Source organism: Schistocerca nitens, chromosome 1 (assembly GCF_023898315.1).
Source record: "Schistocerca nitens isolate TAMUIC-IGC-003100 chromosome 1, iqSchNite1.1, whole genome shotgun sequence".
Classification (NCBI taxonomy): Eukaryota; Metazoa; Arthropoda; class Insecta; order Orthoptera; family Acrididae; genus Schistocerca; species Schistocerca nitens.
The window spans coordinates 39,192,689-39,218,046 of record NC_064614.1 but is presented as its reverse complement, the minus strand read 5'-3'; the positions used below and the strand labels follow the sequence as shown (position 1 = coordinate 39,218,046).

At 41.6% G+C, this 25,358-nt stretch overlaps 1 protein-coding gene across 2 annotated transcripts in view; it reads right to left on the bottom strand.

Annotated features, from left to right (window-relative positions):
- The window catches only part of LOC126240910 (arylsulfatase B-like), a 140,629-nt gene that overhangs the window by 34,356 nt on the left and 80,915 nt on the right, over positions 1-25,358 (bottom strand). Inside the window, exons 3-4 of one of the 2 annotated variants that reach the window (XM_049947962.1) lie at positions 17,280-17,439; positions 11,611-11,837 (exon numbers count right to left, since the gene is read on the bottom strand). In XM_049947962.1, coding sequence (XP_049803919.1) covers positions 11,611-11,837; positions 17,280-17,439 — 387 coding nt within the window. Of the gene's footprint in view, positions 1-11,610; positions 11,838-17,214; positions 17,440-25,358 lie in introns of those variants that run through there. The other variant, XM_049947963.1, reaches the window with a different exon arrangement.

Below are 25,358 nucleotides of genomic sequence, written 5' to 3'. Positions count from 1 at the left end.
TTGAATTTTGTGTGTATGTTTGTGCTTGTTTGTGTGTCTGTCGACCTGCCAGCACTTTCATTTGGTAAGTCACATCATCTTTGTTTTTTTTTATATATATATATATATATATATATATATATATATATATATATATATATATATATATATATATATATATAAAAATCAGTCTTTGCCCAGAAACATGCAACTCCTACAGCATCTTCTTGTGGCTTAAACACCTACTCATTGCTGTAGATGTCAAGGCAACATAAATGTGATGTAGGTGTTTTACTGGCTGTACACTGAATGTGGAGAAGTGCCCTATTTCGTTACAGTGTCCTTCGATTTTCCAACGCTCATTTGCAACCTATTCAGTGATCTATGTGCAGTCCAGAATCCTGGTAAGGGTAGATGCTGACTGTGAAAAGCTCTTGGCAGCATATGTCCATGCAGTGGGTGTAATTAATTTTTCCCAATTTCCTTCTTTTTGACATTTGTGGCTACAGTCAGGCATATGTCCAGAGGAGCAATGCTTGCCATGCAGTACAATTTATCCAGTAATTAGCCCTGCAGTTTCATTAAGGGTTGTGTCTACTTATTATGTGTGGGCACAGTTGTACAACTAACAGTATCATCAGATGAAAAAAAGATGCCACACTTTTTTTCCTCTTCAAAATTTCTGTCAGTACTGTGAAAGCAAGGTTGTCAATACGTATGAAACTTTTGCATGGCTTAGATGTTGGCTGATCATTTGTGTAAATGTTGAAGAGCATTGGTGGTAACACACTCCCTTGGGGTAGAGCATTTCTTTGGTCACTCTATAACTACATCTACATGACTACTCTGCAATTCACATTTAAGTGCTTGGCAGAGGGTTCATCGAACCACAATCATACTCTCGCCCTACCATTCCACTCCCGAACAGCGCGCGGGAAAAACGAACACCTAAACCTTTCTGTTCGAGCTCTGATTTCTCTTATTTTATTTTGATGATCATTCCTACCTATGTAGGTTGGGCTCAACAAAATATTTTCACATTTGGAAGAGAAAGTTGGTGACTGAAATTTCATAAATAGATCTCGCCGCAACGAAAAACATCTTTGCTTTAATGACTTCCATCCCAATTCGCGTATCATATCTGCCACACTCTCTCCCATATTACGTGATAACACAAAACGAGCTGCCCTTTCTTGCACCCTTTCGATGTCCTCCGTCAATCCCACTTGGTAAGGATCCCACACCGCGCAGCAATATTCTAACAGAGGACGAACGAGTGTAGTGTAAGCTGTCTCTTTAGTGGACTTGTTGCATCTTCTAAGTGTCCTGCCAATGAAACGCAACCTTTGGCTCGCCTTCTCCACAATATTATCTATGTGGTCTTTCCAACTGAAGTTGTTCGTAATTTTAACACCCAGGTACTTAGTTGAATTGACAGCCTTGAGAATTGTACTATTTATCGAGTAATCGAATTCCAAAGGATTTCTTATGGAACTCATGTGGATCAACTCACACTTTTCGCTATTTAGCGTCAACTGCTACCTGCCACACCATACAGCAATCTTTTCTAAATCGCTTTGCATCAGATACTGGTCTTCGGATGACCTTACTAGACGGTAAATTACAGCATCATCTGCGAACAACCTAAGAAAACTGCTCAGATTGTCACCCAGGTCATTTATGTAGATCAGGAACAGCAGAGGTCCCAGGACGCTTCCCTGGGGAACACCTGATACCACGTCAGTTTTACTCGATGATTTGCTGCCTATTACTACGAACTGTGACCTTCCTGACAGGAAATCATGAATCCAGTCGCACAACTGAGACGATACCCCATAGGTCTGCAGCTTGATTAGAAGTCTCTTGTGAGGAACGGTGTCAAAAGCTTTCCGGAAATCTAGAAATACGGAATCAACTCTCTGGTTTATATTTCTTTGGTTGGATTTTAATTTTGATCATAGTTCCATTTGTAGTGAATTGTTACAATACATATACCATACATTCATAAAATATCAAAATTCTTTATTAAGCTGTAACTTTTTCAATATTATTGTTCAGGATATAATTTACATGTTGCTGAAATTAGTAGTATAAATTTTTTTTGTGAAAATATTTTCTTTAAGGGAATATTCATAACTGAAGACACATGAAAACCACGTACACATAAAAATCTAATACCACTAACTGTCATTTGTTTTAGAATTGATTTACCTCATTTGGGAGACACCTTTTTCTGCTGTGTAAAGAACATCATCTTTTTTTCTAAATTTTATAATTCAGGAAATATTATTATACAATATTATTGTTACATAGTCATTTACATTCTAGAATGTAAACTTTTCAAGAACCCAGTGTTCCTGTTGTGTAATCACAATTTTTGTATATCCAAATGTATGCTTTTATTATCAAAGTCTTGTAGTTGGTAAAGTATTTCAAACATAAAATTTGAATTTATAGAAAATCATTGAAAAGTGTTGCTGGAACACGAGGAGAAAACTGTACATATGAAAACAGAACTTAATATTAATTAAGAATATATAAAACAAAAAGTGGTGGCTCATGAGTGAACATTTTGGGTGTTCACAAATTTTTAGCTTCAGATACAGGTGAGGGTGTCAAATTAGTAGCATCTGTTGTATAAAAGTTATGTTTATCAACATATTTATACAAGTACAGCCACTACCAATCACAAAAATAACTGTAATAATAATAGTAATAATAATTATATGCATAGCTTGTCCAAAAAGGAAAGGATTGTTTTTGTAGAACTTTGTTGTTTTGTACATAATTAAGTACAGTTTAGGGAAAGAATTCATCATTTTTGTGTAAGTGGGAATTTTTGGGCTTTTTTATTTTTTTGGACAAATGTGCAAGATCTCCAACACATGTATTAGTTAACAAATTAACTTCCAGGTGGAAAATCAGACATTCTTTCATTGCACCCAAACAACAACTTACACTTATCATACAATTTTTTGTTAAATGTTCATTTGTAGTCATGCTTATTTGATTTTGTCACTTTCTCCATCAACAGACCTGTTCTGGAATGCCCTAGCTCCTTTGCGCCTAACTTTTCCTGGTAATTTTCTTTTCCGTTAGTGCTTAAAACAGATTCAACAGTATTCATGTTGACACTGCACACAGAAGCCAATTCGTACCAACTCAAAACACAAACTGAGAATATTGGAAATGATTAAATTCAAGTAGTACTATCTACCAACATGGGCACTTGACTCAAATATAAATAAGGCACTGAGAACCATCAAGGTCAAAAGCACACCACTGTCGATCCCACATTTAAGTGAATATCGTGGAAACCTTTGAGGCAGCTTTTCGTGAATGCTCATATACACAATGTGGGCCTGCAGCACAGATAAATCTGACCCATGACTAAATGGCACAGTCTCACAATAATTGACGATGATGTGTTTTATGGTTCTCAGTGTCTCAAATAGAGTACCATATGATAAAATCCAAAACTTAGTGTACTGCTGTAAATCTTTCAGAATCCCACAAAATAGGTTTTCTGTCATTATAACTATAACATATACTGCACTCCAATCTAATTTTACTGTATAGTGAGTGAATTGACATATCTGAAGAGCATCCTTTCTTCTAGCACGATTTATGCCAAGCGAACAGGGATAAAAGTCTGCTGCAGTGTGCTATCACCTGGTGGCACTGAGGTAAACTTGTAGTTGAAGGGATAGCTCTACATGGCGTTAAACATGGAAATTGTTTATCAAATCAGTATGTGTTTGCCCCGTAAGATAATTATGCTACGCCAGTTCTGCGTGCTCCTTAAAACGAGCACAACTGAAGGTATGCTCACAATCCTATGCCAAGATTCATGAAGTCACAGGAGAAGCACAGTAGGTTTAGAACATGTATTTTAGATTACTGCATCTACGTTACATTTAACAGTGTTCAAAGAAAAATAACCAATAAATCTGCAAGATGCCAAAAGTTAGGGTGTTCACGTGCTCTTGTACTCTTATACAACAGCCAACACTGAAAATATATAAATGATAAACAGAATAACTTCACTGCCAAGTGTTTATACGTATTACCTGTCATTCCTGTCTTTTGTAGTTAATGAGTATTTAATAGCTTTATATTTTAACATTTTGTAAAAACCTTCCTCTGTGAATGTTTAAATGGGCACTGTGAACAATGTTACAGTAATGCACCATCAGAGAAATGTATAAAGTTCTGGTTAAGCAGTCACAGAGTAAGTTTCATAAAGTTGCTACTCTGATTACACCTTAGGGTCACTTTAACAATGAGAAGTCCAGATTGGAATATTGATGATATTGACGGGTATATTTCTGTCGTGCAGAGCTACCAGTACTTAATAAATATTCAAACAAGCACTGAGAATATACTTGAACGGTTTACTACTTAGTACTACAGAAAAAGAAGCTCAGTTGCTATAGGTAACTTGTAAACAACAAAAACAGTAACCAAGGAACAGAATAAACATAAAAACAAAAGTTATAACTCCAAGGAGTAGGCAACAACATTATTCAGTGCTCCAAGCGGTGGATTCAAACTTGGCAGTTTACGCGATTCATTTGTAGCCGTGCAGTCACTGAATTCGCAACATATGGCGTGAACGGAACTAATGTGTGCGGACACAGCAGTCAAGGTGAGTAGCGGTCGCTACAGGAGCCCCCTTGGTGAAAGTGGAGCGTGCTGCATCTTCTCTGAACCTGGCTGTGAATTGGACATGTTGTCCGGAGCAGGTGGTCTGTGTAGGTTCTGCATCGACCTGTTGTGGCGGTGGTGCTGGAAGTCGAGGTGTTGCATCTGTCAGACGTTGAGTTCTTGATCGTAAGGTGGGTGATGCCTCCTTGAAATTGTAAGCCGGCTTCCCTCTGCTAATAGATACAGTGGCATGTTCTCCATTTACTATGATGACCATCTTGTGTGTGTCTCTGCGCAGGACGTGATGGGGTCCAGTATACGGTGGCTGCAGTGGTGGTTTGATGCAGTCTGTACGTAACATAACATGCGAACAGTTTTCAGGTTGTTACGCACTAAATTTGTTGGACAACCATGCCTGGAGGCCTCTGTGGGTTTAATTTGGCTTACATGTTCCTGTAACTTGTGAAGGAACTCTGGTTGGTCGTCTATTTCTGACAGTAGGCCTGTGTTGACAAACTCCCCTGGTAGGCACAGAGTCTCACCATAAACCAATTCAGCTGCTGAGGACTCTATATCTGGTTTGTATGTGACTAGTAAAACCAGCAGGACTATGGGTAGTGCAGACGTCCGAGATGTCACATGGCACATTAGCGCAGCCTTCAACGTTCGATGCCAACATTCAAGCATGCCATTGTCGGCCGGATGATAACTGGTTATTTTGTGATGGATGTAGCCACAGAACTTTGCCAACTGTAAGAACAAATCTGACTTGAACTGTTGGCCTCTGTCGGTGGTGATACGGAGCAGACAGCCGAATCTCGCCAGCCAGGTTGATGTGAAAGCGGTGGCTAGTGTTTCCGCAGATATGTTGTCTGTAGGTATCGCTTCAGGTATCACGTATATCTGTCAATCATTGTGAATATGTACCGCTGGCCATCCGATGGGGAAAGTGGCCCTACCACATCAAGATGAACATGGGCAAATCGTGAAGAAGTGGCCAGGAAATCTCTTATTGGGGGATGAATGTGGCGAGTGATTTTGCAAAGCTGACAATGCTGGCAAGTTCTTGTCCATTCACGGCTGTCTCTTTCTATTCCTGGCCACACGAAGCTTTGAGACACTAGCTTGAATGTCGAACAGACTCCTGGGTGGCAAAGATTATGTAAGGACTAACACTGGCCTGCGAAATGCAACGGGAACAAAAGGGCGTGATCTGCCATGTGACACTTCACAGTACAATTTCATGTTCTTGTCAGGAATGTCAACTTGCTGTAACTTGAGTACTGCAGTGTCGTCATGCAATATGGTGTGTAGCTCGGAATCTCCTTGTTGCGCCCTGGCAAGCGCCATCATGTCCACAGGCTGCGAGACACTGGCCACTCTAGAGAGGCAGTCCGCAACAACATTAGTGATGCCTGATATATGGCAGATGTCTGTACTAAACTGGCTAATAAATTCCAATTGGCTTTACTGCTGTGGAGAGCAAGTGTTGCGGTTTTTCTTGAAGGCATATGTTAACGGCTTGTGGTCTGTGTACATCACAAACATTCATGCCTCAACCTGTTGTCGAAAGTACTTGATTGCTTGATATATGGCTAAAAGTTCCTGGTCATATGTGCTGCATCTTTGTTGTGCAGGTGACAGCTTGTGTGAGAAATAAGCCAGCAGTTGCCAGGCATCATCCACCCATTGTCGGAGAGCTGCACCAATGGCTAACTGACTGGCATCCACCACTAATGCCAGTGGAACTTCAAGCTCGGGGTGCACAAGCATTGCTGCTTGTGCTAGGCTCTTTTTGGTTACTTCAAAAGCCGCATTCATCTCCTCGGTCCACTGCACAGGAGAAATGCTCTTAACCTTGGGACGAGTCAGTGCTGCGTTCAACAGTGCCTGTTGTTTGGCAGTGTGTGGTAAATGACGGCAGTAAAAACTGAGCATTCCTAAGTATCTGCAAAGCTCTTTTATTGTAGATGGCTTGGGTAATTTCAATATGCCTTCAACCTTCTCAGTGAGTGGTAATGAGACTGATGAAGATATTCGATGAGCCAGGAAATCGACTTGATGTTGGCCAAACACACATTTAGCTCTGTTTAACACCACGCCATACTTCTCGAAACGCTCAAAAACGTCTCTCAGGTGCTGATGATGTTGCTCCTTGGATGATGAATACACTAACACATCATCCAGATAGGCGAAACAAAAGTTCAACCCACGCAAGACAGAATCGATGAACCTCTGCCAGGTTTGAGCAGCATTATGCAGGCCGAAGGTCATAAACTTGCTTTCATACAACCCAAATGGCATAATAATAGCAGTCTTTGGAATGTCTTCTGTTGCCACGGGAATCTAGGTATACACTTTTGTGCAGTCTATAACACTGAATACAGTGGCACCATGCAGTGTGTAGTGTCACCGCCAGACACCACATTTGCTAGGTGGTAGCCTTTAAATCGGCCGCGGTCCGTTAGTATACGTCGGACCAGCGTGTCGCCACTATCAGTGATTGCAGACCGAGCGCCGTCACACGGCAGGTCTAGAGAGACTTCCTAGCACTCGCCCCAGTTGTACAGCCAACTTTGCTAGCGATGGTTCACTGACTAAATACGCTCTCATTTGCCGAGACGATAGTTTAGCATAGCCTTCAGCTACGTTATTTGCTACGACCTAGCAAGGTGCCATATTCAGTTACTATTGATATTGTGAATCATGTACCATCAAGAGCTACGTTCACCATTAATGGATTAAAGTTAAGTATTCCACCAGCTACGTCCATTTTTCTAAATTCCAATTTCCTTGTCCTGTTCCAGACCTCACGCCAGCCTGCGTGAGCTAAAACGCGTGCATTTCGGCCTCCTCTAGTAACCTCTCCTGCCGACCACAACACAGTGCATGGCTATAGTCTTTTAGTAGTGGCGCTGGGTAGCGATTGGGCACGGTCCATGAGTTGGGCGCTCTGTAATCGCCACATAGGCGACAGGTTCCTCCATTTTTGGGTACTAAATGCAGTGACCATGGACTACTTGAGGGTCAGATGATACCTTCTCGTAACATTGTGTCGAATTCTGTTTTAGCAATGGCGAGGCATCCTGGAGCCAATCGTCTCAGCCGGCAAGACACAGATGGCCCGTCTGTAGTTTTTATGTGGTAGACCGTATCGTGCAAAACTTGCTGTGGCGCACCTGGAGGGAACTAATGCAACAGTCCGTGATACTCTTCGTTTGCAACCTGTATAACCTTGATGTTGTATGTTCTGGCATCACGTGGTACCCAGTGGTTGTAAGTCCGGTAACATTGTCTATTAGGTGGGAATTCGCTACATCTGATAGGAGCAGATAGTGAGCTAATAAACTGGCACGGACTATTGCTTCGGCCACGTCTCCTACGGTGAAGCGTCATGTGAACTAACGATGGAGCCTCAAATTCAATTCTTCACGCTGCGTGCCATACGCTGAAATTGCTGAATTATTTGCGGCAGACAAGCTAAATGCAGTGGATGGCCTGCAACAGTGTAGTGACGCTCTGGGCAGGATACTAAGGTCAGACTCTGTGTCTATTAAATACTTCCGGCCTGATACCCTGTCAGTAATGAATAGGCGCTGGGATGTAGTTGAGCAGTTTGTGGCGCCTACGTCCGACAGCCATTTGCACTTGGGTAGGCACGGGGGCTAGTACACTTTTTAGCCTGCTCACCAAATCTGTGGTACCAACAAGTGGTCAGACCAGCACCTGATACAGACTGAGTCGAGGAATGGCTCCTAGATTGTTTGTGGCTATGTCCTCTGTAGCGACTAGGACCTCCTTGTGACTACTGTGCCAATCTGTCACTCAGTGCATCAACTTTGGCGGACAGAGCATCATAATCTGCACATGAAATGCGAAGGGCCGTGGACGTGACACTACCAGACATTATCACAGCACTAACCTGTTGGTTAGTCAGCCAGTTCCGCAACAGCATCCAGGGACATCTCTGTCTGCGATGTGATGATTGCCTTCACCTGCAGCAGCAGATGGCTGCTCCATAGCATACGTACAAGATTGTCGGGCACTGTTCTGATGTCCACCTTGCCGCGGAGGTGACACAGGTACTGAGATGGTTTTGTGTCACCTATATCTTCCCTGCATCAGCACTTGTCTGATACGGTCTTCCTGCAATGCTGCAACTCTACAAATAAGCTCAGTCTTTAATCTTTAAAACGCACACTCGGTCGATGGTGCTGTGATTATATCTTGAACTTTGGAAGCATAGCGTTGCTCATGCTGATTCACTATGAAAGCAAACTTAGTCGCATCCGCTGTAATTCTGGCATAGCAAAAGCCGGCCTCAACCTGAGCAAACCATAGAACTGGATTATGTGGCCAAAATGGTGGGAGGCGAAAAGCCAGTCTTGATACTGCAGGTGATTCCATTCTGTAATCAATTTTGTCATGGGACCAGTTTTCTCAGGGCGGATCACGTCGGCATCACTATTGATAGGTATATTTTCATTGTGTAGAGCTAGCCGTACTTAATAAATATTCAAACATGCACTGAGAATATACTTGAACGGTTTATTACTTGGTATTACAGAAAAAGAAGCACAGTTGCTAAAGGTAGCTTGTAAACAACAAAAACAGTAACCAAGGAACAGAATAAACATAAAAACAAAAGTTGTAACTCCAAGGATTAGCCAACAACATTATTCAGCACTCCAAGTGGCAGATTCAATCTCTGCGGTTTATGCCATTCATTTGTTGCCAGGCAGTCACTGAATTCACGACACAGCTGTATCTATAGATGGTGTGAATGGAACTAATGTGTGCGGACACAGCAGTCGACATGCGTAGCAGTCCCTACAATATTATGAAAAGGATAACTGTTACTCACCATAAAGTTGACACGTTGAGATGCAGACAGGTGCAACAAAAAGACTGTTACACATTTAGCCTTTGGCCAAAGACTTCTTTAGAAAAGAAAACATGCACACATTCTCACAAGCAAGCATACAGATGAGAGGAGAGAAAAACATTGTCTCACAGAGCATGCAGGGAGTGGGTGGTAGCACAACAAAGTTTCAAGCACAATGCCAGGAGTTTGGGGGCTGAAATTGGGGGGGGGGGGGGGGGGGGGGAGCAATATGGAACGGAAAAGGAGAGGAGCAGAGAAGGGGAAAAGACTGGTTAGTGTAGTGGCAGAGAAAGACAAACAATGTGTGTGAGGGGATGTGAATTGGAAGGATGTGATAGGACAGTGGAGGCAGAAACTGTGGTGGAGGGTGTGAGGAAAGTAGGTTACCATAGGTTGAGACCAGACTACTTTTGGGAATGGAAAATATGTAGTAATGAATAACTCTCATCTGTGCAGTTCTTAAAAGCTGGTGGTGGAGGGGAGGATCCAGATGGTCAGGACTGTGAAGCAGCCACTGAAATCAAGCACATCATCTTCAGCTGCATGTTGTGCCACAGGGAGGTCCACCTCGCTTTTGGCCGCAGTTTGGTGGTGGCCATTCATCCTGGTGGACAGCTGGTTGGTAGTGATAGCAATATGAAACACTCTGCAATGACTGCAGCAGAGTAGGTGTACGACGTGAATGCACCCCCAATGCTCCCACGACCCCCAAGAACCAGCTACAAACGAGTACCCCCTTTTAGACCAGAAGAAACCAAGAACATTCTTCGTCAGAGCTTTGATTATCTATCAATATGCCTTGAAATAAGGAACATCCTTATTAAGATCCTTCCCATCTCTCCTAAAGTGGTGTTCCATCATCCAAACAACCTTCACAACATTATAGTCCATCCCTATGCCACTTCCAACTCCAAGCCCTTGCCACAGGAATCATACCTCCATGGAAGACTTGCCCAATCCATCCACCCAGCACATCCTATTCCTTTCCTGTCACAGGCTTATCCTATCCCATCAGAGGCTGGGCCACCTGTCAAAGCAGCCATGTCATATTCCAGCTCTGCTGCAATCATTGCACAGCTTTTTATATTTATATGACCACAAACCAGCTGTCCACCAGGATGAATGTCTACTACCAAAACATGGGCAGGAGCAGAATGCATCACCCTGTGGCACAATATGCACCTGAACATAACATGCTTGATTTCAATGGCTGCTTCACAAACCAAGCCATCTGGACCCTCCCCTCCACCCTCCACCACCAGTTTTTCTGAACTGTGTAGATGAGAGTCACCCTTACAACACATTCTCCACTTCCAAAATTATCCTGGCCTCAACCTACAGCAATCTATTGTCCCCACACCTTGCCCCCTCTGTCTTATCACCTACTCCTGATTCACATCCCCTCACCTTTATTGAGCACAGCTTTCTGCAAGCATACCCACCAACCTTTTCTGCTTCTCTGCTCCTCTGTTTTTCTTCTCCACGCCCCCCCCCCCCCCCCCCCCTCCTAATCCCACTGCCTCTCAATGCTGCACCTGGCAGTATTGATCTGCCACCACCATCTAGTCCCTGTGCGCTCCACTAGACAACATTCTTCTCTCCTCCCACCCATACCCTGCTATCCCTTCCCTTTCCCTGCCCTACCCCAGATTGCTGCTTTTGTTCAATGTAATTGTTGCCTTCTGGCCAGAGCAGCCAGAGGTAGCAGTCATGTGTGCATGAGGTGTTTGCCTTGGTTGTGAGGATGTGTGTTGTCTTTTCTAAAGAAGGCTTTTGCGAAAAGCTAAATGTTTAGTAGTCTTTTTGTTGTGCCTGCCTGGAAGTCACCATGTCATCTTTACAGTGAGTATCGGCCTTTGTTTCTCATAATATTGTTCACAGAGCCACTTACGTATTTAATATATACTTTTGACATCTTTGTACATTGTCTTTGCGCATAGTCAGTTACGCCACAAATTGTAGAACTCCCAGCGTAAAACTGATATGGTCATGTTTCAACAGTGAAAAATATGTTATGATTTTACCAAATGACATTTACTGAGAAAAATTTGCTATATATTGAAAAAGTTATCTGTCTTAATAACTAATTAATTTTGTACCTCTTGTTCTATGGAATGGTTATGATACCCAATGTATCCATACCAGTAACCAAAATGCGAGTCAAATCCTCGGTATGTGGGAGTGAAATTTGATTTATGGCTGCCAATATGCCACTTCCCAATGGCATGTGTTGCATAACCAATTCTTTTGAAATGCTCAGGAAGAAGTTGTACAGATAGTGGTACACCACGTGGTTCACCTGCTCGTAGTGGATAACCTTGCATTCCTAAAAATGAAGAAAAGTTGCAATGTCCTCTTATTAGTAAGTAAATGAGTTACACAGCCATTATTAAGAATGCGGCTTTTACAAGCCAGAACTGTCATGAATTCCCTTGACATACTTTAAAATGTAGGATGACTAACTTCTTACATTAATTATTAATAATAAATTTATAGTTCTTAAAAGTTTCAAAATTAAAATTGTGGCAACCCACTATTTTTAAATTATTTAATGATATATTTAATTACAACTGATAAATGAAAATAAACATCAAAGAGAGAGGCCCATGGCCTTCTCTCTCTCTCTCTCTCTCTCTCTCCCTCTCCCCCCCCCCCCTTTCTCTCCCCTCCCAGTAGTTCTATTTTTTATTTATTTATTCTTTGCCCATGGATCTAGTTGTGTGAATTGTACAATTTTATATGTACGATGAATGCACAGTAAATAAAACAGTACATTTTCAGGCAAATATGAGATAATTACTTACTTTCTGTTACAACATAACAGCTAATATTTAATATTCACACATACAGTATATATCGGATGGTTATAATTAGACTTTCCCTATTTAACATGTTATAACATGGATACTAATTACTGTATGAGTACCAAACTTGGTAGAATTAATGTCGAGAGTATGGGGTGCATACTTTCCATGCACCACAGCACCACTGTCCAGTTCCAACTATGGCCACCAGGTTCCATGATCAGTCATCATGATTCACAGCCTCACGCACCTGTCCAGTCACAGTGCACTTGTTGACTTGTCAACTTGAACTTGGACAAAAGGAGCAGGGGCATTACTGGTGAAGCTCTATTATCAAAACGACAGTAATGCTGAGCTGCACTTCGAGAATATCACTGGCTGAAAGGATTACGGAAGGGTCTTCTTTCTCCACCTGCTGTGCAGAGCATGATGAAGTTTGAATCAACTGGAAACTGGGCAATGCTCTGGGAACAGGCTGACAACCGGTTGCACCACAGGTGGTTGATGAAATCACTGTTGCTATGGCAGACAATGCTGCATGCAATTCCTGATCGTCAGGCAGCACGCTTGCTGTGTCATGCTAGTTGAACATCCCACGGTCCACTGTACGGAAGGATTTTTGAACCATTCTCAAATGGTATCCATGCGAGATCCATATCATACAGCAGCTTGCACCACATGATGTACAACATCATGCTGACTTTGCCTCCACTTTCTCGCAAGGATTGAAGTTGACAAGGGCTGTCCCTGGTCCATCCTATGGAGAGACAAAGCTCATTTTTCTCTGACAGGTGAGGTGAAGACAGAATTGACAAGTGCAGGGATCTCCACCTCCAGTCACTGTACATGGTGAATATGTCACCATAAGGTGTGGCTTCATGAATACGTTCATCATTGGCCCATTCTTTTTTGGACAGGTTGGTGCCCAAGGACCAACGATGTGCAGTGTGACTGGTTACTGCGATATGCTTTACCAGCATGTCATACCTGCCCTACAAGAGAGGGAGAGACACACAGAACTCAACAGTTTTCATGCAAGATGGGGCCCCACTACACATTGCTTACGAAGTTCAACTGCTTCTCCGAAACACATTAGGAAATGATCGAATTATCAGCAGATCGTTTCAAAATGCTTGGCCGGCACAATCACCTTATCTCACGCCCTGTGATTTCTGGTTTTGGGCCTACCTGAAGGACTGGGTTTACCAGCGCAGCATATCAAGAGAGGTAGCCAGCATACCTACAGACATGCTTCATTCTGCTGTGCAGACTCTTCTCGACACTGATGGGCGCCATATTGAGCCCCTTTTGTAGAAGTAATGGTACTGGTATGTAATGGTATGATGTACTATACTAGCACATTAAAAGTGTTTCAATTAAATTGATTCTGCATTATTTCTCTTCCCCATGTCCTTGATATTAATGCTGCCAAGTTTGGTCCTCATACAGTAATTACGTTCAGTGTTATAATGTGTTAAACATGGAAAGGTTATTATAACTGTCTGGTACATTTCTCTCTAAGATATACTTTCAAATGATTTTTAAATAAATTTAATTCATTTACATCCTTAACCGATTTTGGTAGCTTATTAAAAAACCTTTTGTCTGCTCCACTGAGAGCACTCATAGTCAGTTTGAGATTTAGCCATCTTGTGTAATGATTTTCCTTTCCTTTCACTGTGTGGTCATTGGGCCTACATCTTTATTCAGGAGGTGTTTATCAGTTACTCCCACTACCATAACATTCTGATATACAGAGTGGTCAGAAACAGTCTGAAGAGCTTGTAATGGCGTTGCAGAGTAGGCTCTACTGAGAAATAATTGTTTAAGAAAAAACTGTACATGCAAATTCAAGTGGCTTGTCAGATGCAATTAGTGTCAGTTGCCCTCATAGTGTAGGTGATAGCACATGAGACTACCCAGCTTTTGGCTCGTGTTAGATCCTCACTTCAGTCCCACATTCAATTTTTTTTTTCACTCTCTTGTTTGATTTTAGAAAACCAAATGAAGAACATCTTTGGTGGCACCAACTCTTGTGGGCCACTTGAATTTGTTCACACAATAGCCCGATTGGATACCTTCAATGCTAATTAACTCATAAATTGTGCGAAACATCAATTTTTTTCTTAACAATTATTTCTCAGCACAACCTACCCTCCAACACCTTTACAAGCTTTTCAGGCTGTTTCTGACCACCCCGTGTATACAGTGAGTACACTGTCATAATATTATGGTGCACAATAGCTTCTCTACAAGTTTGTCTCAGTGATGAAATGAAACAATCATGTGGCATTGACGGCCAGGAGGCGCCATCCAGGGAAGATCAGCCACCGAGTTGCACGTCAGGTGACGCCACAACGGGCAACTTGTGCATCAGTGATGATGATGTGATGATGAGGGCACACAGCACACAGTCCAGGAGTGGAGAAAATTTCCAACCAGGCCGGGAATTGAACCCAGGCATGCAGCAAGATAGGCAGACACATTAGCAGGTTCACAGAAGAGCTTCTGTGAAGTCAAAGGTAGGAGACGAGATACCGGCAGAAGTAAAGCTGTGAGGACGGGGTGTGAGTCATGCTTGGGTAGCTCAGATGGTAGAGCATTTGCCCGTGAAAGGCAAAGGTCCCAAGTTCGAGTCTTGGTCTGGCACACAGTTTTAATCCACCAGGAAGTTTCATATCAGTGCACACTCTGCTGCAAAGTGAAAATCTCATTCTAGACACATTAGCACTCAGCAAAGCAGGCGGACTGTCTGAGTGGTATTTTTGCTATACACCTCACTGCTCTTCTCTGAATTTTAAATACTCTTTTTAAGTAGGTATCATGTGCTTGTCTACATATAAGAATTGAGTAGGACAGATGTGGGAACACAACTGCGTAGTATACTGCCCAGAGAACTTTATCATCCTCAACTTTTGCTGTCTTGTGCATGATGAAAATGAGTGTGTTTATCTTTAATTGCTTCACTATTTAATTTAATATTTACATTATACATTTCATTGCGTCTTGAAACACTACATACATTTTTTTAGATTAATTTGTAAAATGATTGTTTTGTAATAGATATTTATTTGCACTTTCAACACTTAGGAGTGCTTACTTTTCAAGCTTCTCCTTTATTTCAGCTGCACATATAATTGTAATGTCATCATCATGCATTGTAAGTTTCTGTTACAATGTACACTGATACCACTACAATTGTCTTATCTTTCCTTTGTTGTATTCTTTTGAGACTTACATTGTTTCAGTGTGTTTTGGCTCCAATTTCTCTTCAGATCTGTTTCATCTGCCATTCACTTCCCAACTTATGTTTCGCTCTTCCTGGCATACTGACCACGGAATTGTTTTTCAAATCTTCACTGTTGGTTTCCAAACTGTCTCACTGTGCTGTATTTCTCATGAAATAGGATCCTGTGTGACTTGTGATTTAATAATAGTTAAGTTCTGTCCTTATTCTTTTTTCCGGTTGAAAGAAACAGGCTTCAAAAAACTAGTAAAACAATTTTTTTACATTTTTTGTCAGTTTATTGCTACCTGACAACAGAACAAACAACTGGAAAACACAATTTATTATGACATTCTCTTCATTTCTTAATATGCTGATAAATACAAACTCATGCAATATATTGCATGCACAGAGCCATTCAAGCAATTACTCTTCCTGCACTCCCTATGTGAATGAAATGGGAAGATTTTGTAGAAGTAACTTTAGGTGTGCTCCAGGGAAGGGTGTTGGGACCCTTGTTGTTCAAGGTGCAATATTAATGACCTTGTAGAGAATATTAATAGTAACCTAAAACTTTTGGCAGATGATGCAGTTATCTGTAATGAAGTTCTATCTGAAAGAAGCTGCATAAATATTTAGTCAGATCTCGATAAGATTTCAAAGTGGTGCGAAGACTGGCAACCTCCTTTAAATATTCACAATTGTAAAATTGTGCACTTCACAAAACAAAGAAAGGTAGTATCCTACAAGTTTAATATCAATGAAGCACTGTTAGAATTGGCCAACTCATACTAATACCTGGGTGTAACACTTCATAGGGACAAGAAATGGCATGGTCACATAGTATCAGTCATGTGTAAAGCAGGTGGTAGACTTCAATTTTTAGTAAAATACTGGGGAAATGCAGTCAGTCCACAAAGGACATTGCTTACAAATCACTCATGTGATCAGTTCTGGAGTATTGCTTATGTTGTGGGACCCCTACCAAATAGAACTAACAGGGGATATAGAACTTATACAGAGAAGGGCAACACAAATGGTCACAGGTTTGTTTGATCCTTGTGAGAGTGTCATAGAGATACTGGAAGACTCTTGAAGATAGACATAAACTATCCTGAGAAAGTTTGTTAACGAAGTTTCAGGAACTGGCTTTCAATGATGACTCTAGGAATACACTACAACCACCTACGTGTCATTCACACAGGGGTTGTGAGGATAAGATTAGAATAATTACTACATGCATAGAAGTATTCAAACAATCATTCTTCCCACACTCTATGCATGAATGGAACAGGAAGAAACCCTAATAACTGGTACAGAGGGATGTACCCTATGCCACATACCTCATGGTGTTTTGCAGAACATAGATCTATGTAGATGTAGAGTGTAATGTACTTAATGATACATAAAGTAATGCATTGCGATCGAGCCCCCGCCCCTCAACGATTGCTCCCTCTTCTAGTATTATCTTCCTATCTTTGCCCTCATTCACTCTGAAAGAAGAAAATTAGGTTTACAAAGGCTTGTGATTTACAGGATGCTGTTATTTCTATCAGGTGCAGGATAATTTCCTCTTACCTCATCAGATACAGAGATTTTGTTTACAGTTACTCACATTCATGTATGCTGTATTGAATTTTATTATTTATTATGTAAATTTCATTATTACTTACATAAAATCTTAAATGGTCAGCATCATGACTATGAACAGCTCATGTCACTTCTTTCTGCCACTCACCAGTAGTGATGGGGTAACGCCCAGTGAGTAGTGCAGATCGTGATGGAGTGCAAGATGGCAAAGTATAATGGCGAGTCAAAACAACCCCTTGATATGCTAAAGCATCAATATTTGGCGTCTGTATTTCATCTGATCCATGAAATCCGACATCATTCCAGCCCTGTAAATTATTCAAGGATTCACAATAGTGCTATTTAATAAGATTACTATTGCCTTACTATAAGAGGACATATTTTGAATATTGTAGTCTGTCATTAGCAATACTTGGCTTATGTGATAGTAATCTGGAGTGCAAATATGGTCTTAGTTAGCATACAGCTACTTCAGAAACAGAAATGAATTACATAAATGCCTATGTAACAATGCAAGAATATGTGAGAGCTGATTAGATACTAAGAATTCAAACTTGTTTTAACACACACACACAAACATGCATGCGCAAATGTTCACTGAGCAAGAGAATAGATTTTTATGGCTAACTACCTCACCCTCTTATGTGGAAAGTCCAGGACATTGTTGTTTCACCCTTTTCTGTGCTACACTAAAGCTGAGTGATGGATAGTGCAAGTCATCCCTTCTGGTAGTATTGGATTTATGAATGTTTCTATTGTTTCTGGATTGCAAATTGACTCTCGATAAAAACTTCACATGACAGTAAATGTAATGTGAAACTTGTGAGTTTAGCTTTGCTGCTCCTATTTTGTTAGGAGAACAAACAAAGCCTCAGTGAGCTTGGACAATATTTGACTAATCCTCTCTGGTTACAATAACCAGATACAAAGTTGCTCATTTTGGAAGGACAGTGTAGCAGTTGTGGTTATTGTTCAGGATTGGCTGGTGGTTAAGATAAATGTCATGTAATATGTGTTCAGCCAAATACCAAAATAATGTTTAACATTAGCATGGGCGTAGGGAATCTCATCCCAGGATGAATCATATCAGAATGCAATGTTATTAGACTCTTGTTGTATGATTTCATTATTCCGGTTTCAGAACCATTCTCTGCAGAGGCATTAATACTTTCTGAACTTCATCCACTGGTAAGTAAATGTTATTAATTAGCCAACAGGACATCAATGGAAAAAGGAGAGGTTATATTGTCAGTTAATTGATACAAAGTCAAAATGTGATTGGCCAGATGCTTTATGTAAAGACTTCATTCTGCAAATCTACTGAAGATATGGAAGGAGGCAAAGGCAATTACAGTGCTTAAACCAAGGAAAGCAGCAGATGATCTAAAGAGCTTTAGCCCTTCCTTTCTATTTTATACTATCTATTAATGATTTGAAAGGGTTTTAGCCTCAAGACTAATGCCACTTTCTGAAAAGGTGCTGCTGGTGGGACAAGTTGGATTCAGGAAAAATAGAAGCTGCTGTGAACAAGTATTGATGCTGAGCACATACATAGGAAGAGGTGTCCAGTATGCAATGAAGACAGGAGTAGTACTGTTCGATCTATCCACGAGCTTATGACACAGTCTGGAATCCAGGGCTTTTACGCAAACTCGTGAGTCACAATATAAACAAATGCTAAAGATCATGAAATCTACATTAATGGAGATAACTTACAGAATCTATCTGAGAGCTAAGGTAGGCAGTGTCAGAACATTTCACAATGGCCTACTTCGAGGTTCAGATCTCACCCCCTACTTTTCAACTTATATAAATGAGATTTACCCAACGCGCAGCTACACAAATTTGCCTATGCCAATTATTTAGTAGTTGTCACACTATCAAAGTCATTGTAATAGCTACAAACTACCATGAATAGTAATCTACATACTCTTCATGAGTGTTTACCCAATGGCACTTGAAACCAAATACTTCCAAATCTGTTAGTATCTCTATAAGTTTCAACAAGAAGGGAACTAACAGGAAGTTGAGCCTTAAACTTAATGGAGAGCCAGTTTAACATAAAAACACCTCTAAATACTTAGAAGTTGAACTTCACCGTATACTTTTGTACAGGCACCGTATAGAAGAACTGAAATCAAGAAAGTCTATACTAGCCAAATTAGCAAGCAGCTCAAGGAGAAATGATGCAAACACACTGCACACATCACAATGGCAGTGATACATAGCACTGCAGAATACTATGCCCAAGACAGGCAATGAGCGCCCACACAAAAAAAGTTGATGTGAAGTTCAAGGAATCAATGAGAATCATAAATGCCTCACTGAAGCCCCACAACTTGGCCACCAGTGCAATCCAAAATCAGACCACCAAATATGAGACAAAGAATGCAATAAAAAAGTGTGGAAAAAGATATAAAACTAATAGTATCTCCCAATTCATCACCATTTACACACAAAGGATTGACTGAAGTCAAGGACGTCACTCCGGAAAACCATCCAAAGATTACAAAACTTTGAGGAAGAAAGGGATTGGCAGGAAAACTAGCAAAGAAACATCCCACAAAATGGATACCTTATTGCTGACATGACCAAACAAGTTCCTGGTTTTGACCTTCCAAGAAGACTCTGGACCAGATTAGACAGAATAAGGACTGGAAATGGTCCCTGTAAAAGCTTAATGACAAAGTAGGATCTTGAAAATGATCCTTTCTGTGAATACAGTGGACTTCAAACTACAGAACTTATTTTAAATTGCATAATTTATGGTTTCAAAAGGAGAAAGAATTAAAGCCATCCATAGTGTCTCCAGAGAAGCCCTCCAGTGGCTAAGTAATCTTCAGTGTGCTGTTTGACTGTAATGTGTATAGTGTACATCTTACCTCATTAACAGGCTTTCATTTGGTTTACAAAATGAAGAAGGAAGGGGCTCACAACTGGCAATGCATGTGTTCGACCATGATTTCATTGCAATATTTGTAGATGGCCAATGCAGCAAAAATACAGCAAATGGTGAATGTGTAACATTTCAGTGCAGCTGCTCTTCATTTTGTTTAAAACAACATTGGAGAGAAGTGACGATTTGTGAACTATAAACTGGGAATAGGTGTGACTTTTAGAAGTAATAGGCCAAGTGTTAAGACTGACAATGAATATTAACAGTGATGATACCACTGGGAGTGTAGGAGATGCTAATATGAAGGACAACCTGACTATAAAAGTTGATTCCAAAAATGAATCAAGAAATACGTTATGTAACAGCAGCTTAAAAAGTGAGAATAATGAACTTGACGAACTGCTAGCCAGCTCAACAATGGTGCTCTTTCCAGCAACAGAGGAAGAGGTGGCATAGGTAATATACCACCCCAATAAAACTATTAAAATCCACTGGGTTACACAAGATTGCAGTCAGTGTCCTCAACAAACATATAAAGAACATAAAAACCCATTAACAATGAAAATTAACAAATCTTTCTGTGCTGGCTGCTTTCTTGAATACCTGAAACAAGCAAAAGTAATACCAGTGCTAAAAAATAGTAACGCAGAAAACCACAGACCAATTTCTTTTTTATCTGGAATTTCCAAAGCAATATAAACCATAAAGAAAAATAGACTAATGAAGTGTCTACATAAATATGATCTTCTCTGCAATGAATAATTCATGAAGAATTTAGTTCCAGGCCCACAAGAGGTAAATAGCCAGCTATGGTATAGTGTACTAAAGTGTATTTGAAGCAGTAGTTGAGGATGAGAATGCAACAGGATTTTTTTTTTTTTTTTTTTTTTTTTTTTTTTTTTTTTTTTTTTTTCCCTGTCAAAATCATCTGACACAGTTGACTACACAATGTTACTACACAAATTGGAACTGTAAGGATTAAGGGGCAGGGCAAAGAATTGGTTTAAATAATACTTGGAAAACTGGGTACAAAATGTTGAAGTCTCACATATTCTATAATACTGGTGCTAAAACATTTACCAGATCTGAAACATATTAATATAGGCATCCCCAGGCAGCTGTATTGGGCCCAGTCCTCTCCCACAGTGTCAGATAAGGGAAAAAATACTATTTGCTGATGACAGCACGGTAGCCATTACAGCCAAAGATTAAACACAGTTAACAGAAAAATCCAATGATGCTCCCACAGATTTCCACTACTGGTCATTGATGCTCCCAGAGACTTCCACTACTGGTCATTAAGGAATAGAGTAATTTTAAATGTGAAAAAGACAATCTGCATAAACTTCCAACTAAATAAAAAACTCAATGCTACTACACTGAAAGTAGACAATGATGTGCTAGACTGTGTAGCTGGTGACAAATTATTGAGGATAAATGTAGACTGTCAGTTGAAATCGACAGAACATGTGAGAACTTTGGCAGAGAAGCTACCCTCTCAGTTATGAGGGGATGGGCGGAAGGTTTGGAGGTTATTGTAGAAGTGGTGGACAATAGTAGTCCAAGGCAGCAGTAGGAAGTGAGCAGGGTGGAGAGTTTTTTGAGGTGGCATTGTCCATGTTCCTCTAGTTCCTGGAGGGCAAGAGTTTCAATGCGTGTTATGGAATTCAGGATTTTGGGATTGCATAGCAGAATTTTACGAATGGAAAGAAGGTATTGCAAGGAGGCTTGGGCTTGATGGGTACCGTTTGTAGGACTATGTTGGCGAGGCCTAAGGACATAGCTGACAAATCCTGTCTCGCAGACCTGCTACATTTACCCCACCCTCCAAAACTCCCCCCCACCACCACACAGAATCCCTAAGCAGGGTAATGAACCTTTCTTCCAAAAGTCTTAGTCACACAGAAGTTTCAACCCTTTCCAAAGGCATCATCTTTTGCCCCATTTCCAAATTCAATCATGCAGGATTTGTTAAAGACCTTCTCTCCTTCTGCCGGTCCTACAGTGGAAACACTTTTTCGCCACCAACCCTACCAATCGGCCTCAAACAAAGACCAATGTTGAACCCTGCTGACCCATTCCACTCCTCCATCCAACCATGATCCACCAGCACTGCCCCCAAATCACCTCCTGTTAACTTTCCAGTATTTCTTAACCTCAAACCTTTATTTTATTTATTTATTTACATGTCAAGTTCCGTAGGAACAAATTGAGGAGCAAATCTCCAAGGTCATGGAATGTGTCAGTACATGAAGTTACAACATAAAAGTAATAACAGATAAAAATAAAATGTTTATGAACCCAAAAAAAGTCAAGCCATAAGTTTAAGTAAACGCAATCAACAATATAACATAAGAATCAGCTTAATTTTTCAAGGTACTCTTCAAGAGAATAGAAGGACTGACCCATGAGGAAACTCTTCAGCTTCAATTTGAAAGCATGTGCATTACTGCTAATATTTTTGAATTCTTGTGGTAGCTTAATAAAAATGGATACAGCAGTATATTCCACATCCTTCTGCACAAGAGTTACGAAGTCCAATCCAAATGCAGATTGGATTTCTGCCGAGTATTAACGAGTGAAAGCTACTTATTCTTGGGAATAAGCTGATATTGTTAACAAGAAGCGACTGTAAAGAATATATATATATATATATATATATATATATATATATATATATATCTAAAAAGAAAGATGATGAGACTTACCAAACAAAAGCGCTGGCAGGTCGATAGACACACAAAAAAACACAAATATACACACAAAATTCTAGCTTTCGCAACCAACGGTTGCTTCGTCAGGAAAGAGGGAAGGAGAGGGAAAGATGAAAGGATGTGGGTTTTAAGGGAGAGGGTAAGGAGTCATTCCAATCCCGGGAGCGGAAAGACTTACCTTAGGGGGAAAAAAGGAAAGGTATACACTCGCACACACACACATATCCATCCACACATACAGACACAAGCAGACATATTTAAAGACAAAGAGTTTGGGCAGAGATGTCAGTCGAGGTGGAAGAGTAGAGGCAAAGAAGTTGTTGAGAGACAGGTGAGGTATGAGTGGCGGCAACTTGAAATTAGCGGAGATTGAGGCCTGGCGGATAACGAGAAGAGAGGATATACTGAAGGGCAAGTTCCCATCTCCGGAGTTCGGATAGGTTGGTGTTGGTGGGAAGTATCCAGATAACCCGGACGGTGTAACACTGTGCCAAGATGTGCTGGCTGTGCACCAAGGCATGTTTAGCCACAGGGTGATCCTCATTACCAACAAACACTGTCTGCCTGTGTCCATTCATGCGAATGGACAGTTTGTTGCTGGTCATTCCCACATAGAATGCATCACAGTGTAGGCAGGTCAGTTGGTAAATCACGTGGGTGCTTTCACACGTGGCTCTGCCTTTGATCGTGTACACCTTCCGGGTTACAGGACTGGAGTAGGTGGTGGTGGGAGGGTGCATGGGACAGGTTTTGCACCGGGGGCGGTTACAAGGATAGGAGCCAGAGGGTAGGGAAGGTGGTTTGGGGATTTCATAGGGATGAACTAACAGGTTACGAAGGTTAGGTGGACGGCGGAAAGACACTCTTGGCGGAGTGGGGAGGATTTCATGAAGGATGGATCTCATTTCAGGGCAGGATTTGAGGAAGTCGTATCCCTGCTGGAGAGCCACATTCAGAGTCTGGTCCAGTCCCGGAAAGTATCCTGTCACAAGTGGGGCACTTTTGTGGTTCTTCTGTGGGGGATTCTGGGTTTGAGGGGATGAGGAAGTGGCTCTGGTTATTTGCTTCTGTACCAGGCCGGGAGGGTAGTTGCGGGATGCAAAAGCTGTTGTCAGGTTGTTGGTGTAATGTTTCAGGGATTCCGGACTGGAGCAGATTCGTTTGCCACGAAGACCTAGGCTGTAGGGAAGGGACCGTTTGATGTGGAATGGGTGGCAGCTGTCATAATGGAGGTACTGTTGCTTGTTGGTGGGTTTGATGTGGACGGACGTGTGAAGTTGGCCATTGGACAGGTGGAGGTCAACGTCAAGGAAAGTGGCATGGGATTTGGAGTAGGACCAGGTGAATCTGATGGAACCAAAGGAGTTGAGGTTGGAGCATGCCACCCTCCACCTCAAAAAACTATCCAATCTCCTGGTTTCCCACCTCCGGAAAGGCAACTCACTCACCCTTCACAACCTTTCCAGCAAACCTCAACCACCTCTCATTGCACACAAACCCAGTCTCTCCCATCTACTCAATCTCCCACTTCCAGCTCCACTCCCTCCAAAACCTCAAAATTCCTTTCAACACAATCTGGAACCACAACACCCTAATTCAGTAGTTAACCTTTCCTCCAAACCTCTCTCCCAATCCGAAACCTCTGTCCTATCCAAAGGCCTCACCTTCAGCCCCACTCCCAGATTCAACCAAACAGCCCTCGTCAAAGATTTACTGTCCTACACCCGTACTCTCTGCTGGAAATATCACTTTGCCACGAAGGAAAATGATCCTAATCCTACTCCTAATGATCCAACTCCCCAAGACACCATCCAAATTGAACCCTGCCTGGAACAGTTCCGTCCTCCGTCACAGCGGGACCCACCTCCTCTTCCTCAAAATCACCCTCTCCAAACCTTCCAGGAATTTCTGACTTCCAGTCTTGCATCTCAATCCTTCTTAAAAAACCTTAATCCTACACCCAACATCACCACTGCTGAAGCCCAGGCTATCCGTGATCTGAAGGCTGACCGATCCATCGTCATTCTTCCGGCGGACAAGGGTTCCACGACCGTGGTACTTGATCGTCGGGAGTATGTGGCTGAGGGACTGCGTCAGCTTTCAGACAACACCACATACAAAGTTTGCCAAGGTAACCCCATTCCCGATGTCCAGGCGGAGCTTCAAGGAATCCTCAGAACCTTAGGCCCCCTGCAAAACCTTTCACCTGACTCCATCAACCTCCTGACCCCACCGACACCCCGCACCCCAACCTTCTACCTTCTTCCTAAAATCCACAAACCCAATCATCCCGGCCGCCCCATTGTAGCTGGTTACCAAGCCCCCACAGAACGTATCTCTGCCTACGTAGATCAACACCTTCAACCCATTACATGCAGTCTCCCATCCTTCATCAAAGACACCAACCACTTCCTTGAACGCCTGGAATCCTTACCCAATCTGTTACCCCCGGAAACCATCCTTGTAACCATTGATGCCACTTCCTTATACACAAATATTCCGCACGTCCAGGGCCTCGCTGCGATGGAGCATTTCCTTTCACGCCGATCACCTGCCACCCTACCTAAAACCTCTTTCCTCATTACCTTAGCCAGCTTCATCCTGACCCACAACTTCT